Here is a 16,701-nt window from a genome sequence, read left to right as displayed (position 1 = left end):
TTACAATTTGTTTCATTTTAAGAAATATCTGGAGATTTAATGAGGTGTTGGGATTAGCTCGTAACATTTGATGTAACATATAAAATCGTGTATGCACATCACTTAATATGATCTGTTATCAATTCATTAGGCATTTGCATAAGCGAAACAATCAAGTTTACCTGAATTTAGAGTCGAAGCAAATATATCCAAAGCGACCCGAATAAGAATCGATCGTCGTTTTCTAATGTGATGTGGTTGACCTTGACGATCCGCAGAGAGTTTATTGTCCTTTCAATAGAACACGCTAAATAAAGATTATTTTAGCAGCCAAGTACATACATGTTTAGCTCACACACTGGCATGCATATTCTTATACAATATAATTTTTATTTTTTCTGTATATTTACTGCACTAACTTTGCGTCGAACTAGTTTCCAGACAGCAGATTCCGATTCCGATTCCTGAATTCCGAGCAATATTAAACAACACCAGCGCGAAAAAGTCAACAAAGTGCATATAAAAATGTATTTAAATTTATCCGACTGCCGGCTCCAGCCGAGTCCCCCCTTGTGGCCCGTGGCCCCCTTTATTTATCCCCCGTTTCCCCGCCAGTACGAACCCATCATCAGCTGACTTGATCTACGCGCGCGCCTTTTTAATTGCATCTGCGTGGGTCTCCTGCCCCTCCGGCGAGCTGGTCGCCTGTATTTGTGCGATTTTATGCAAATTAAACAAGTTCGCTGCCAAAATATTGCCGTCTGAGCTGATTTGTTGTTGCTCCGGCTGGGGCTGCTGTATTTGCTTTTAATTATTTATTTGCATTTATGTGTTCGGTTTGTGTTATTTTGTAGTCAGTGTAAGTAGTTTGGTCAGTCGCTTCGTTTTGTCTGCCCAAACTGAGCCAAATTTAAAATAAAAACAAATACTGAGAAACTAAATATAAACACAAGCTCCAAACGCAAGCCCCAACCAAACATGTTTCATATTTTTTGGGCGTTTGCTGCTTTGGGGATTTTTCTACTTATATGTCTGTGTGTGCCCACTATTATTGATTAGCTAAATTGTTGATAATTGGTTTGACTTTGAACTTGATTTAGAGCTTGTTTGAAGCCGAAACGGCCAATGTGTCAATAGTCGTCTGTTTGGGATCGGTGCAAAGAACGAAGACCCCTATCACGTGTTGGGCATGGAATTCTATCAGTTTGAGAACTTAACTCAGCCCCAGTCGAAAAAGACTTAGATTCCCCGGTCGTTATTGTAGTCGTCTCTGGGGTCAGTTTACTTCTGCCTTTGACACGCTATCATGTATTTTCAAACTATTCAGCTAACAAATCCCACAGAAACATATTAGTGTTTCCCATAAATATACTTTGTAGTTAAATATAGAATATTTATTACCTGATAATATTTAGAAGAATTTAAAAAACACGAGTTCAATTTATACTCATTTCAGTGGCTTAATCTTTACTGCTTGTTATCCAATTTTGGACCTAGTTTTTTTTCGTGGGTAACTGGTACAGAGTATCCCCCATTCATGCCCTAATTGTAGCCCATTTCATGATCATGACTAAGGTCAGATTCATAAAAACCGCATAAACTAGACCCAATTTAGTTAACAAACACACATATACACACGATAAAAATTTGCGCGAAGAAATTAAAAGCGAAATGGAATTGTTTGTGCAAAAGCCGCCGATTCATTGGAGAGGGGATGCCAGCTTCGAGGGTGCCGCATTTGCATAGACATTTGCACGTCGAGGTTTGTGGTTTTGGGTGTCCAGAGGCGTATCGAGTGGATAGTGGAGGCCCCCTACACCGCGAGAAATATAAACCTGCTAATCCAGAAAGTCAAACCTATTCTTTGCTAACACTACGTATACGTAATATTTATTTAAAAAGCATTTTTGATAGATGATTAATGACCATCTCTTTGGAATACTTTTTGAACAGTGTAGTTGATAGCAAACGAGGCGCTTCCATTTTCAAGGGTTTGCCTTGTCTGGCAGCTCGGATTAGCCGCTTCCACATTGAACTTGAGCTCTCCCTATCTCTCCGGGCGGCGGTGTATAATCCAAGACAATCCAATCAGGTTCTGGCCGATTGTTGTTGCCGGATCTGGTGCACTTGCGCATAAATCATGCGCGTCCGATGATATCACGTGTTATAATTAGACCGATGCATTTTCACTTTCCACCAGGCGAAAACCGAAACGTCCGAATCTGAATCCGCATCCGTATCCGCATCTGCATCGGCATCGCCATTGGCATCTAATACCCGCCAACTGCCAGGCGGGCTGACAGCTAAAAATCGTGATATTTGATGGTTGTATCTGCGATTTGACCAGGAACGGAACCCCATTGAGCCATCAATGGATCGAAGTGACCGTAAAGTGTCGTTCATTATGACCTCCTAGTGCTGTTGTTCGATGTTGTTATTGGCATGGTTCTTGGCTACAATGTAATCGCTGGCGGCTCTTTAAAATATGCAGCGGCGATACTGTCAATATCCACTTCACTCCACTACATGCAGCACTCGGATGGAATCCACTTGGCACTCCAATAGCACCAGAGCACCACCACAACGACAACCACGCAGCAGGTTGACCATGAGAACATGTTATTAAATTACTGTAATAATGTATTAAGTATGTAAGAATGCTACAAATGTTAATATGTAATAATAATTGTAATGGCCAGCAGCTATATGCCAATAAGTCAGAGAGACCGATCTACTCGACTTTGGTCAACAGTCAACAGTTAAAAGTCTATCTCTCCCCTCCGACCCCCTCAATTGATTCTACGCACTCCCATGTCGCCGAGTTGCGATTCTTGCCAGCCGCCGATTCCTCATGTCCAGCGCCCATTTGACATTTTCATTTCCAATTCCATGAAAGTGCTAATAATGCATTTATGTATATGTACTGCCAGGGGTCGATTTCGATATATCGGTGATATATATACAATTTATGGTGCCTTCATTTGCGTCAGCCGACTGGGCTTGGTTGGGTTTTTTAAGCACGCTCCGCAGAGCTGGGAAGCGGGAGGCTCGAGCTGTTTTTTGGCATGTTTATTAAAATATGATGCGGCTAATCCAGATATTTCGGAAAGTGTGCCGAACAAGAAACATTTAAGCTTATCGGTTTAAATCCAAAAATTATATTTATTCAATAACAACCTCCATATTTCCTATCTTTCAACTCCAAACATCTTGTGTAAAATCTAAAAATGGCTTTTGCTAAAAGTTCCAAGAACAGTGACGTTCTTCCCAAATTGCTACTTAAAACTAAAGTTCTTATAAATAGCTTCTATTATTATCCATGAATTTAAATTCTGTTGTGTACATAAATCCCTTAATTATATGCAAAACAATCGGATAGGTTTCGTCAACACAACCTAATATATAAAAAAAATATGTTAATTAAGTTTTTTTGGCCAAATATTCCTTTTTTTTCGAGAAATGTTCCCGGTGCGCATTTGGTGTCTTCTTCTTCTGGCTGATAATCTTGGTGTTATGCAATCAAGTCGATAATTTCAACATCTCTCTACCTAAAACAATAAAAAATTTGCATTGAAATAAGTTAAGGATATGCATATCCAGATTTCATACGACGCGTTGGTTTTCGGCAATTTTGTTTATGATAATTGTATTTGATTTTGTGTTATGGCTTAGCGGCTGGTATCAACGAGTTGGACTTGTAAAAATTAATTCAATTAATTAATATTAAGTATTTTAAGATCTTTATTGCAAAAATTTTAGAGCAGCGTATGTGGGAACTGTATTACATTGATATCTGTATTGGCATTTTGTCTGTTTTCTTGTTTATTTGCACAATTGCAAATGGTAAATAAACAATTGTCGTCTGGGCCTGGTCACCCGCCGATCGTTCAACATTAATAAACAAATTATGTCAATTTGTATGTAAACACGAAATCGAATCAAATCGCAGCGAGTGGCTGGCCATCGAATGCAGACGTGCTAAGATCGCCTTTTGGCTTGCCAGCTCACAGATTGCAAATATTGAATTGCAGTTTACAGCTGCCACTTTTCAGTTGATTCAGCTTACAGATCAGGCACTGAAAAAAGAGTATGGGAAATAAGTTTCTTAATAGGAAGTAAATATAACTTCCCATTTGTATTTAGCACATACAAGTAGAACATTTTAAGATAAAAAGACCTTGTAAATAAAACAAGCTCAAAGGATATTAAAAAGTTATAAAGCCTTTGAGGAATACTTTATTTCATGTGCAGTTTGTAGCTCCGAGCTTAAAGTTTCAGCGTCGTGTCGCGTCACCGTCGTCAACATTTAGTTTGGCTTTGCATTTTGTTACTTGAGCTACAGCGCATGAAATACGGAAGTTGTTATTGCTATTACGGCATTGATTGCAACCTGCACTTAGAGCAACAGGGAGGGAGAGGCTCGGGGAGAGGGAGACGGATGGAGCGAGAGGTCGGAGGGCAGTGAGGGGGAGTCTTGGCCGCGGCCGCGGCCAAAGGGCGTGTGTGAGTGTTGGCCCAAAGTTGTATGCTGCTAATTTTGATTTATTGCGAATCGCCTTCTATGGCACTTTTTTATCTCCGTAACGCTTCCTGTTCTCCATCAGATCACTGTATGTGAGTGTTTATTCAGCGTGTGTGTATGTAACTATGACTAGGCGTCTTTTCCCAGCCGATCATTGAGCTGACTGATCTCAAGCTCGAGCTCGAGCATAGCGCGCGTGTTATTTGATATTGAACTTGGCTTTGACGCTTGCGCCGAGTGTGGCACGAGTTCTGTCGCGTAAACTGGCTCATGTGCCAGATCTCGTTGTTCCTCGTCTTATTCTAATTTATTAATTATTTATTTATGTTGTCATCGGTCGGCGATACTCGCTGTAGGTGGCTGCGCCGGGCCGACGGGGGTGGTCATGTCTGTGGCGCATTTTGTGCATTAAACGCCTTTGGGCCATTTGCATGGTTATTGATCTGATTTATGCAAAAGCCAAACTTTTAATGCGAGACATGCGTCCATAAATGGGGTGAATGTCATTCTATATCTTAGGGTCTTGGGGATCGTGAACTTTTGCAAGCAAGGGAAGGTTTATGTTTTAAGGTTTAAAGTTATTCTTAATACTCTTTTATTGTTAAACAAACTCTATCCTTCCTTGTTAAATTATATATTCAAAAAACACCGATTTATTTTTAGTCATTCTCAAACTAGATCAAGCAGCTTCCAAAAATGCAAATGTAATTGGATTATCCCCCTGCTAACGTCATATTCCAGTTTTGTGTACACCTACCCACAAAAAAAAAAACATTACATAAAATAACAATAACAATAAAGAAAGTGAAATACTTGTTTCGCTTAAAATACGATACAGTAATTAATTGGTGCTAATACGTGCAAAAAATAAAAGAAATTATAATGACAATAAGACTTATAGTCCCGAGACTATTCAGATACTCCCGCCGCTCAAATTCGGACAAAAAACAAAATGAAATTAAGAAATTAATTAGGTGCATTCTGTTTGCCAGCAAGCAGACGGGTTTTGCTCTGTTTAATGTCCGATAGGAATACTCCCAATCGTAATCCACCCCGGTGTATTGTTCGGGAATTAATTGAAATTATACTGGCGGAGGACTTGCTTTTAATGGCCTTCTCACCTGCTAATCTCAAGGTCGCCTCCCGTGCCTCGGCTTTTTATTGAGAATTAAATGTCGCGACTAAAACTTAAGGTGCAAATAATGGGTTAATCTGGGCTTGGTTTTCAGGCATTCCGGGATGGACAATGACTCGGCTAAAAAAGGCTAAAATAAAACAAATTTTATAAAAAGAAACCCATTCCTGAGGGCTCTGGAAGAAGGGTTCACTTCCCATGGTGGTTATGATTAATCACAATTGTGTGTTGCTATCAATTTTAATTTCGTTATAAAAGTTTACATTACAATCGGCTTCCAGCCAACAAAGACAGAAATCCAAGACCCCAAAGAAGCACATGACACCTTAAACAAAAAAAAAATGGGGAGGAAAAAAAACCAAAAGGTGACGAAGAAGCAGACGAAAACCTTTCGAAGAAGAAGCTATGTGCTATGATACCATAATCCACGAATAAAACTAAAGAAACCAACGACCAACACACAGATACACACACCAAAAAGCTCACAAATAGTTCAATGAACTTTTTTTTGTTGTATGTTGCTATGCTGGTCGCTCTCCCTCCCTCTCGTTCTGCCCGCCTCACGCTCTCTCTTTCTATTGTCAGTTCGTGTGTATTTATTTATGTTTTATTTTTATTTGTTTCGTCTATTTGAATTCATTTTTTTTAATGTAGCCGCAAGGTGGGAAATATTTTTGGACTCACCAAAATGCACTGAAAGCTCATGCTACAAATAAACGCCCCGCGCATGTATTTGTGTATCTCTAAGATACGTTTATTTAAAGATCGAATCTAATTTACATTTACACCGATTCCCAGCTGTTAAGGCAAATTAAGTCTTCGCTTCTATGTCTCGATCTTTGATCTGCATTTAATTCTGTGTATACGGGTATGGGTGATGTTTGAAATATTGTCACGTAGCCCCTTCTGGTTCTTGTTCGTTGTTAATTTTGAATGAATTTTGATAGCTTTATGCAGGTTTTCGGGGGGCCCAGACCCCTCCCCGGATCACTAACCAAATTGAATCAAAAAAACATTTTTCACATGCCTCTAATCAAGTGTGAATAATCCCATTTTGGGTCCAGTCAGTAAGCAAAAAGTATTTAAGCTTAATTGTTATGCTGATAGAGGCGCTAGATGGATTGGTTTCAGCTTGAGGCCCAAAAAAAAAAAATTAAAAGGAAAAACAAAAAGCATACAAGAGCCTCACCTGACAGGTGTACAAACACACAGGTAGCCGGGCGTTTGCATAAGTGTGAGTGCCAGCCAGCTCACGTTTCGCCCGCCGTCTGGGGAGCTCCAAACTTGAGAGTTTTTTCAGTTTTGGCCAAATACTTTGATATTTTTACAAATAATAACAATTATGAATAATTAAACAGTTTCAGGGCTTCGAAGCATTAATACTCTTCATGAGTTGTAATTGAATGTAATGGAAGAGACGTTGGAGTAATTTATTAATTTTCTTTTGATGGGAAATATGTTTGAAGTACACAACTTTTTTTTAATAAAAAAAGTTCTACAACTTCTGGAATATGTATATTATAAATATTACGCTGTATTGGCTCAAAGAGTCTTAGGCACTTTAAATATAACTTATCGAAGACTATTTACTTCCAATCTCTACTTTTCAGGCAATGTACCTCTTTCTAGGGCTTCGCATTGCCAAAAACAATATGTAATAGGTTTTTAATTGAATTGTAGCAAAAGCAAGTACTCGAATGTTTGCGAAGCTATTTTTATTTGATATTTTTATGATCTGCCTGCCACTGTTACTGTTTTTGCCGCTGTAGGCGCGTGCGTTCGGTTTGGGTGCTATTAATTAATTGTCATGTGCTTATTACACAATCTAACCGCGAGTGGGCGGGACGAGAGATGCTGGCAGCGAGGCTAAAAATTAAAAGTTAAAAACAGGGACTGAAACCGAGGCAGAGCGCTGCTTACGCAATGCGGCGGCGTTTGCACAGGTGATACAGGTACAGATACACTACAGATACTGACTGGCTGACTGACGTCACTGATAGTGGCAGCAAATAGCAAACTGAAAACTAAGCAAGCAACTAAGTATACAAACAACTCGAATATTTTGCGACGGGCTGAATGGCTGCGCAATTGGTTAACTTGGACTTGGCCAACAGGCCTAAAGTCAGTGCCAAGCCATGAAAATTGCAACGTGTTTTGGCATTAGACGTGAAAGTGCGAGTTTGCACTGGCGACTGGCTGTGAGTGGGTGAATTAAGCGGAGGGGCAGCGAAAGGTGAGGGCACAACTGCCCACACCAACGCCAGTTAGTTGACTTTTATGGCACGTAATTTGCAATTGGCAAAACCAAGTCCAAGACGGCCAACAATAAACGCGGACGGAGTGCCTGCTTGCTGGCAAACTTTTCACTTTTCATTCTGCACTTTTCCATCTTTTCCATTCTGTGTTTTTTATTCGCTTCTTTTATTTTACCATTTTTTCCCGTACGTGCTTTTTGGTGCATATTTTGGCCTGTTGGCCTATTAAGTCTTTCTGGCCCAAAGGGTTCTTGCCTTGGCCATCGGCCAAAGTCTGTGTCGAGTACTTGGAAAAACCCAAACCCCCATTCGACTGAATGCTTTATGCTTTATAAGACGAGCGACCCATTTAGCCTCAATATTGCGCATACGCCCTGTGGTGAATCAAAGACAATCCACTTATGACTAATGCCAGATTAAGACGAAATGTAACATTTGGCACGTGAATAGTCATAAAACTATGCGTCGACCACTACAAAGTATTCCAAATATTTTTCATCTCCTTTATCGTTAGTGGGTTGTGGCAAAAAAAAAAGACCCGCGAAGAAAAAATATTTGCAAATTAGGAGAAACTCTCATATTTTTGAAGGTACCCAGGGAGATGAAACCGAAACTGAATATATAACAAAAGGCACTTGTCTGGGTGAAATTTTCACTAGATATTCAAATGAACAACAACAATTGTGGCTATTGGTGCTGCTGGGGATGTTGCTAAGGTTGTTGTTGTTTCTGTTGCTGTTGCTGCTGGTCGAAGAAACAAACATACAACCAACACACAAAAAACGGAAACCGTTAAAGCCAAAACCAACAACATCAGACGTTAGTTTTGGACTCGCTTTCAAATTATACACTGAGAAAAATAATAGGTGAGGAGTATCTCTCTTGTATACATAGCTCTATATTCTCTATTTTTAGTGGCTCTTATTATATTTTGTGGTAAGCATTATTAATCTAATAGGTTTCATTTAATTATGTTGTCTAAAAAGTGATTCTCCCAGTGTATATCTTGTTTTTGTAGATGTTTCTGCTGCTGATGAGGCGTGCTCCGTTGTTTACCCCACTTGAAAGCGCCTGAAGATCAATGGATTGTATGACCAAGACCAAGACCAAAGTTGCTGGCGTTGGTCTACCACTTTCGTTGTTACTGTTGTTGATTTTTTTTCGAGCCGCCAGAGCTTTGAGCGATTTTTCATTGGAATAGAAAGTGAATTGAATTTGTTTTCGCTGCCGTTTCAAGCCGTTCGTTTCATTGCTCTTGACGTTGTCGTCTTCATTGGGGTGCCGTTGGTTTGTTTACACTGAAAACAACGCACGATCGAACGGAAAGCGAGAAAGACTCATCCACAGATGCTCACGGAGACAGTCTTCTGGAAATTGGACCAAGTCATTGACCTTTTCCGTTTTTCGAGTTGCCCCAAAAGCAGTGAGAGTGTTGTTTGTTGTTTATCTTTCGGTTTCAGTTGTTATTTGGCCCAGGGAAAAACACCGGCGAAATAGAAGCTTTTTTTTATTGATATGGCGGCCAATGGATTTTACTCAAATGCAATTATTGGGGTTTTGAATGGAAAGGTTGTGTGAAGTTTCCAGAGTTTTCAGAAGTAGAATAAAACATTTTTCCTTAGTTCTAATATTTGCTTTAAAATCTATGCCGTTGCAGCCCCTGAAAGATATGCTACAAGAAATGTATTTTTAATATTACAATATCCTTAATGAGATCAATTCATTTTTAAACTGAAATTCTGTAAGTTGGGCTATAAATTTCATCATCTTGCTATAAACTTTCGATTTTTAGAATATGTACATCATATTTGTTCAATGAACTTCTTAAATAACCTGTAATTTTGACTGTAACCTAGTTACCTCCACAGACTTTTCGAGAAAATGGAAGATTTCTGTCCCAGATTGATTTGACATCTACTGTCGCTTTCTATTTGTGGTGTCTTCTAGCGTTTTCCAATGCGGAACCAGCGACCTGGGGGCTGCAGTCTGCTGACTCGATTTCTTTTACCAAAATGTGTAAATTAAAGACATGGCAGCGGCAGCGGCTGAGGCAGCGGCATCGAGCCAATGAGTTTATTCACCTTTCGCCTAATTATCAAAATACATAAACGAAGTGTACCAAAAAGATATAGCATATAGTGTACGGGTATGAAGGTGTGTGCTAAGGGAGCCACGAGAGGCGTGCAAAAGCTTCGGACAAGCCGATGACGATGACGGCGACTCGACGACTCGACTTCAATGAAATCAATTTTACGATAATAATTTTTTGAAAGCACCAGGTCGGCCTGTGAAGCCCTGCCGATTCATATAAGCTCGTATAAACATTGAATCAGTCCCAGGCCCAGGCCCAGTCCCAGTCCCGGCCCCAGTCCCAGGCATCAGCTCATGTACCGTTGGAAATTTCTTGCTTTTTCTTTTCTCAGCTCTCGAGTGTGCGATGGTGTGTGTGTGTGGTGTATAAATTTGTTTTGTATATTTTTTTGTTGCCTTTTTTCGTTGTTATTGTCTTGCAGAAATGTAGGTCAAGTTATACGGTCGCCGTGTGTGTGTGTGTGAGTATCTGTGTGAGTGATCATGTGTGGGGCTTGTGGGACGAAGTTGCGTACCAGGAGCGAAAGGGAAATGGGGGAGGTGGTGGTATTGGTCGTGATAGTGGTAGTGGTAGTGGAGGGGCTGTCATCCCGTCGCAGTCTGAATGACTGACTAAAAGTCGAAGGCACTGGCAGTATTTTCTAGTAGCTTCATCCCGGGCCAACTTTCACTTAGAAAGTTCTGCTTGCGGTTATGCGGAATCGTTTTTTGGCTTTTGGTTTTATTTGGATACCCTATACCTTGAGTTGGAAGGTTTTTCTAGATGGTTGAGATGTGGTCCTTTCAGAAGGGGAATTTATCTTATATCATGCAGTCAATAATCGACAGTTCCTGGAAGATTTCTATATAGATATTTAAGACCTCAATAAGCCCAAAAAAACAAACTTTTTCTTAAAGCTAAATTAATAATTTCTGTTAAAAAAATAACTTTCAATTTTTGATAACTTGATATGATGTAGAATTCAATAAATGGACGATGTCAAGGGTATTTAAGGCTTCGCCTAACTCATTTTCTTTTGAGCCCTCTACCTTTTTTTCGGGGCGGTATATGTTGGCCGAGAGTCTGTGGCTGAAAGCGATATGAATGAATATCTGGCAACAACAAGTTAACTGGGTCAGCGCGTGTGCTGGGGCCTGGGAAGATCTGATTGCACTCGGAACTGAACGGATGATCGCTTAATTGCATTTTCAATGCAATCACTGGCTGTCTGGGACGAGGAGGTGGACCTGGACGGCGGCTGGGGTCGGTGTGGGGGTGGGGCGTGGGAAAGCTTTCCGTTAGGCGACGTCACCGGACCTTGGGCGATCAGCTGTCGCGCTGCCGCGAGTGGATTTCCCTGAACTTCATACTGAAAAGCTAATATGCGAGTATCTATTAATAGCGCACGCTTTTCGCTCCGCACATCCGCATCGATCGCCCGATCGCCCGATCGCCCGATCTCTGCCTCTCTGTTTTTCTCGTGCTCTTAGACTTTTCCTCTCTTACCACCTGGTGGGAAAAGTCGGCGTGAGGCCAAAAGCTCAGCTCTCTTAGCCCAGCCGCTCTCAGAATGCAATTGCAATCGGCGTTCTGAGCGGCTGTTGTTGTGCTATTATTGACCTAATCACTTGTGGAGCACAAACGAACATTGAACTTTTACTTCCGCATTAGCATTGCATGCAATACAGCGCAGCGCTCTTTGGCGTTATTTTTGAAGTTGTGTTTTGTGTTTTTTGTAGCCTCCTACCCCATCCGGGGCTTTTCAATTTTTATTGATCATTTTCCAGCAGCTTGGCCGGCGGCGACCGCCCAGTGACATTAATTAATGCCCACAGATTCATCAAATATGCGCTGGCCGTTTGGAAAATCATATTTTACGCTCCCCCCGGCAGCAATTTGTCTGCGGCAGAGCCCCCAGAGATCAGATGCCTGCATCTATATCTGTCGCTAAGTGTGTGTGCCGGAGTATCTGTGTATCTGGAAAATCTTGTAATTTAATGCGACAATTTTGTGCGCCTGTGGCTTGGGCGCTGGTCCGGCTACAAGACGCGTAGATCGGACGGATGTCCAGTGGAAAAGGAAAAATGCACTCAAAATTTTCAGTTTTAAATATGGTTTTCGTTTAATATTATATTTTGATGGGTATGAGTTGGCTTTTGTATGGGTGTCTGGATGTTTGTCGAAGGTGTAGACATATAAATAGCTTAATATGCTTAAAATCTAAACAAATTTTCGTGTTCCGAATGATTTTCTCAGCTCGGCCTTTTCTCAGGCGAAATGTACAACAAAATAGTCAAAGAGAAAACGTAGCAAAAATGAACATTACACAAAATGTTGGCAATAAATAAAAATTATAATTTAAACAAATGAAGATTTGCTCGGGAAATATGACACTAAATGTAATACTCTTTGCATAATTTCTTTCATCTTCGAGAAACAATTACAAGTATATATAATATATATAACATATATGGTGTGATAATATAGGATATATAGGATATGTGTGTGCTTCTCTGGTTTGTGAACAGTAATGAACAAATATTTAATTTAAATCATATGATAATAATAAATAATTAATATAATAGGTCTGGTAAGCTACACAAACTACATAAATACAAAATTTAGCAGCGATCGGTGAGGGGAATCCCCCAGCTTTCTTCTTCGCCGGCAGCTGGAAGTCTCCTCGCGGCCGCGAACGCGCAACCAGCGCGCTCCCCCAATCATGCCCAAAATTTTTGTGAATAAGGCAAAGGCGGAGTGGGGTAGTTGTCACTGAATTGGCTCAGTACTGCCCGGTTGGATCCAGGCAATCCTGGCGCCGCTTCTGGCGTGTGTCCTGCGAGTCGCGGGGTCGCCTGTACGTTCCTGTGGGATCCAGCATTTTGCAGTGGAGGTGTGTGATTTGAGGGGTTTGGTTGATTCGAAAATGTAGTTTCTGGTCTGTGATATTTAGCCCTTTTGTATTGGCCAAATTAGTTTCTCACAGAGGTTGGCTTAGTAGGTGCCAGTGGGGTCCAGAGCCAGAGACATTTTGCTGATGAGGATGACTTGAAATTTGCTTCCTATAGAGTATACTTGTGACTTTGGCTCCTTCCTCAATATTGACCAGTGGGATCCAAATAAGCGGCCATTGTGAAAGTCCTTGGATGAGATACTTGTCTTTTGAGTTTTCTAAAAGGTTTGCGTCGCTTAGGTGTCACTCCTTCAGTACTGGCCAGTGGGATCCAAGTAGGCTGCCATTTCGAATGCCGTGTATTTACCAAAAATACGTGAATGACAAAACCAAGTCTTGTTTTTTGTTGCCTCGGCCGTCGAATCTCCTTTGTTTAATTTGGAATCGACTTTATATTGAACTTTATACTGGTTCTTGGCGGTGTTGTTGTAAGTTCTTTTATTATCACCACCAGTTGCTGTTGTTGTTGTTGGGTTTTTTGGCTGATTATACGGCCACGTTTGTGTGTGTTTGGGTATTTTTGTTGTTGTTGTCTATATATAAGAGTCACTGACACTTAAAATCCATTAAATACTTTTTGTTAAACAGTTTGTTGATTGTTTGAATTTTTAATAACTTATGAAACCGAAGCGGGCGCGTTCAGGGGTTTCCACGTGAAAAATCAGCGGACTTTTCGACTGTTTTATAATTTGTTTGCTTGTGAATTATAGAGCTGCCGAGATCGGTGCTGTTTTTAGTTGACGATCTGATGATCTGAACTCGTCGAACGTTGTCGATCTTATGATTTGGGTTGGTAGAGTTGGTAGTATTAAATACTACGGCCAGGTAGCCCCCGGGGGCCGAAGCCGCTTCGGCTTTTCACACAGACACAACCCGAGCACTCTCTGTTGATAGTATTGGTGTCCGTGTATCTCTCAGTTCCAGAGATTTTCAGTTGCTCTTCGAGAGCCGCTGCCGATGTCGAGTTATAAGCTTAAATGCTCGACGCCGACGCCGGCAGCGGCAGCGAGTGCAAAAGAGCAAGATAGACGGCAGGTGCTCGGCAACTCTTAGCCTGCGACCTCTCTTACCGGGTCTGGGGAGAGCGGGAGAGATTGTACTTTCATTCATATCACCAGGTAGAGCGACGTGTGCTCTCTGTTTCTCCCCCTGGTCGCCCCACTCGCACTGGCTCTTTCTCTTTCTTGAAGGTACAAACTCACACCCACCTGGATTTCATTCACGAAACAGCTGTTTTGCTCGAACTGCGACACGATCGAGTGCCCTCGTTATGCTCCTATCGTTGTGTGCGTGTATCAGAGAGTGTGTTTGTGTTACCGGTATCTGTGTGCCTTCGGTGCGAGTGTGTGGGTGCAGGGACTCCAGGTAGTCCTTATTGCTCATTGGTGCTCTGTTTTACGATCCCCGCTTGAGATCCTGAGGCAGAAGACTCCACCTTTTTTTTTTGGCCCGCAGCTAATTGAGGCTTATCTCATGGCCATGACTTGGCTAAATCTGGTTAGTCCGGGCCAAAAAGAGCACTGCAAAAATCTTATATTTAATAAATTATCAAGAAACATATTAATTCGAAATCTTTATTGGGGATCTCAATTTCCATTCTTAGTAAAAACAAGAAAATATTTTTTTAATAAAATTTGTTGCATTGTAAAACTTTTATATAAAATATAAGAATATTCATAATGAATCAAAACTTTTAATAAGAGGCATTGCTTATGATATGACTATGAGTTTTATTTTTATATTAGAGAAGAGTTTCGTATTGTTATCTCTAAATTATTTCAATCTGTAATGTGTAGGTTTTAAAAGGACTCATTGTAATCTCTAAATTATTACAATCTCTGAAGTGTATGATTTAAAATCGACTCCTACAGTATTTTTATTAACAATTTATTTATTCCAATTACTGAAAAAAAGAGCTTCCTAAAATATAGAAAACATTTTGTAAATTGAAAACACAAAATAGCTATTCTAAACACAAAGACATCTCTTCAATCCCTTCAAGCCTTCATATTTTCCAAGTGTAGTCGTTTAAATAGAGATGTTAACTCAGTGTCTTACCCGTCGCCATTGGACAAACAAAGGCGCTGGAAATCCTTGCGAAAATGCTAATATCCTTATGTGGCATAAGTCCCAAATTAATGGTCTTTGAGCCGGCGGCGCGACGGCCACTGCCCACTTTACGTGACATTTGCGGTAGCCTAAGCCGGTCCATCTCAGCTCGGCTCAAAAGGCTTAAGCCGCAACTGCCGACTCATAAAAAGGATAAACGCTCGGCATGAGTCAGCAGGCCGACCCATCGACGGGTGCTTCCGCGAAATGCGACACCGGAGGCAGGTCCACTCACAAAAGCAGATCCAGAGATCGGTAGCTGCAAATAAAGAATGAAATGCACAATGCAGCATCGAAGTGTTGCAGAAATTATCAAAATTCTCGTATTTTTTACCCAAAATTGGCGTGCCACTGCGTCCAAGTCAGCTGTTGAGGCCAACAGAAGGCGAGCTGAGGAGCAGATTACAAGATGTGTCATCTGTCGCACAATAGGAAATATAAATCCTTTCGTTTTATTACAGCGACGTAAAAAACTGAAATGTGAAAGGCTGCCGGGAGTGGCAGGAGGACTTCCGGCACGTTACCAAAAAAATACGATAATTCGATCGAGCTGCGGCGGCTGCTTGGCACGAGCGGGGGTCGCAACCCTTTGGCACGGGTCTGGGGTAGGGACACACCTTGGACTGATGCTAGTAAGATGATCGCCACATCCTTCGGCGCAATCCTTTAAATTGTATATGAATCCCTTAACCCTAGGTTACATAGAGATCTAGAAAGTAATATTATTTATTTTAACTTTAAACTAAGCATAAAAAAATATAGTTTATAGGACTAGAAATTAAATTTCAATAAATTTTTTTTGTTTTAAAAGTAAAGCCGCTATAACTCACAGTGGTCCTTGTGTAAATTTCCCGGTAGTGCCGTTAATCTGTTTGGATTACCTGGATGGAGATCCCCATTTAAAATTTACCTTTCTAAGTGGTGCCCGGATGCGCTGCATTTTGGCGCTTCCGCTTTTCAGTTTTCACTTTCCTCGTAGTTTTGCTTTTTTATTAACGAATTCGTTATGCATCGTTTGGGTTTTCGTTTTCCTTTCCGTTTTGCACCTTTTGTTTTCCGAAATGCGCCACGTGCCACATCCAACATTTGTTGGCACAACTGTCAGTCAGTCGGTGAGTTAGTTTTCCCCCTCGCGCCTCCTTGAGTTTCCCATTGATCAGTCACTTTCCCTGCCGCATTTGCTTTGTAATTTGATCGATTCATTTTGGGAGCCAGGACGGCTGCTGTTGTGGTTTTTTATGCAATGTTTGCCAAGATCCCAGCCAACAAACTTAAATGGAAAAAAAGAATCTTAAACCTCCAAACGGTCTTGGATATTTTTTAAAAATTTGGGTCAATGTTCCGACGTTTGGCCATTTGCTTGTTTATTTCGTTTTGTGCACATTTAACAGTATTTTTCCGCTGACTTTTCTTGCTCTTGGACTTGGCCATGCAATACTGCAGTTTTTCTTGCACATTTATATTTTTTTATTTATTTTTTTGGGTTGTTTGTTTTTCATAAATCGCATTTGCAATGCCAGAAACTTGTTATTGTTGCCTGTCGCTGCCGCGTTGACAGTTTGAGCTTTCGTGTGCCATTGGGCTTGGACTTGCTCTTGGCCAGCAATGGCTAATGCCAATTGGTAACTGGCTTGCTCCAGGCCAGTCCACTTAACTGTCTCCAATCACTTCACATAC

The 16,701-nt window shown here is 40.9% G+C and overlaps 1 protein-coding gene across 1 annotated transcript; it reads right to left on the bottom strand.

Moving 5' to 3' along the window:
- Positions 1-12,603: 12,603 nt before the first annotated feature.
- On the bottom strand, positions 12,604-12,988 carry LOC26515464 (peptide tarsal-less AA). Its single transcript, XM_044714196.1, has one exon. It carries the CDS (start codon positions 12,841-12,843, stop codon positions 12,745-12,747), a length of 99 nt encoding a protein of 32 aa, XP_044570131.1. The 5' UTR covers positions 12,844-12,988; the 3' UTR covers positions 12,604-12,744.
- Between the last annotated feature and the right edge of the window lie 3,713 nt (positions 12,989-16,701).

This window comes from Drosophila ananassae, chromosome 2L (genome assembly GCF_017639315.1).
Source record: "Drosophila ananassae strain 14024-0371.13 chromosome 2L, ASM1763931v2, whole genome shotgun sequence".
NCBI lineage: Eukaryota > Metazoa > Arthropoda > Insecta > Diptera > Drosophilidae > Drosophila > Drosophila ananassae.
Note: the sequence above shows the minus strand (reverse complement) of the source record. Positions and strands in the feature narration are given on the sequence as shown.

Coding starts and splice junctions, on each gene's coding strand:
- LOC26515464 (XM_044714196.1), bottom strand. CDS start 12,843: ATGCTGGATCCCACAGGAACGTACAGGCGACCCCGCGACTCGCAGGAC.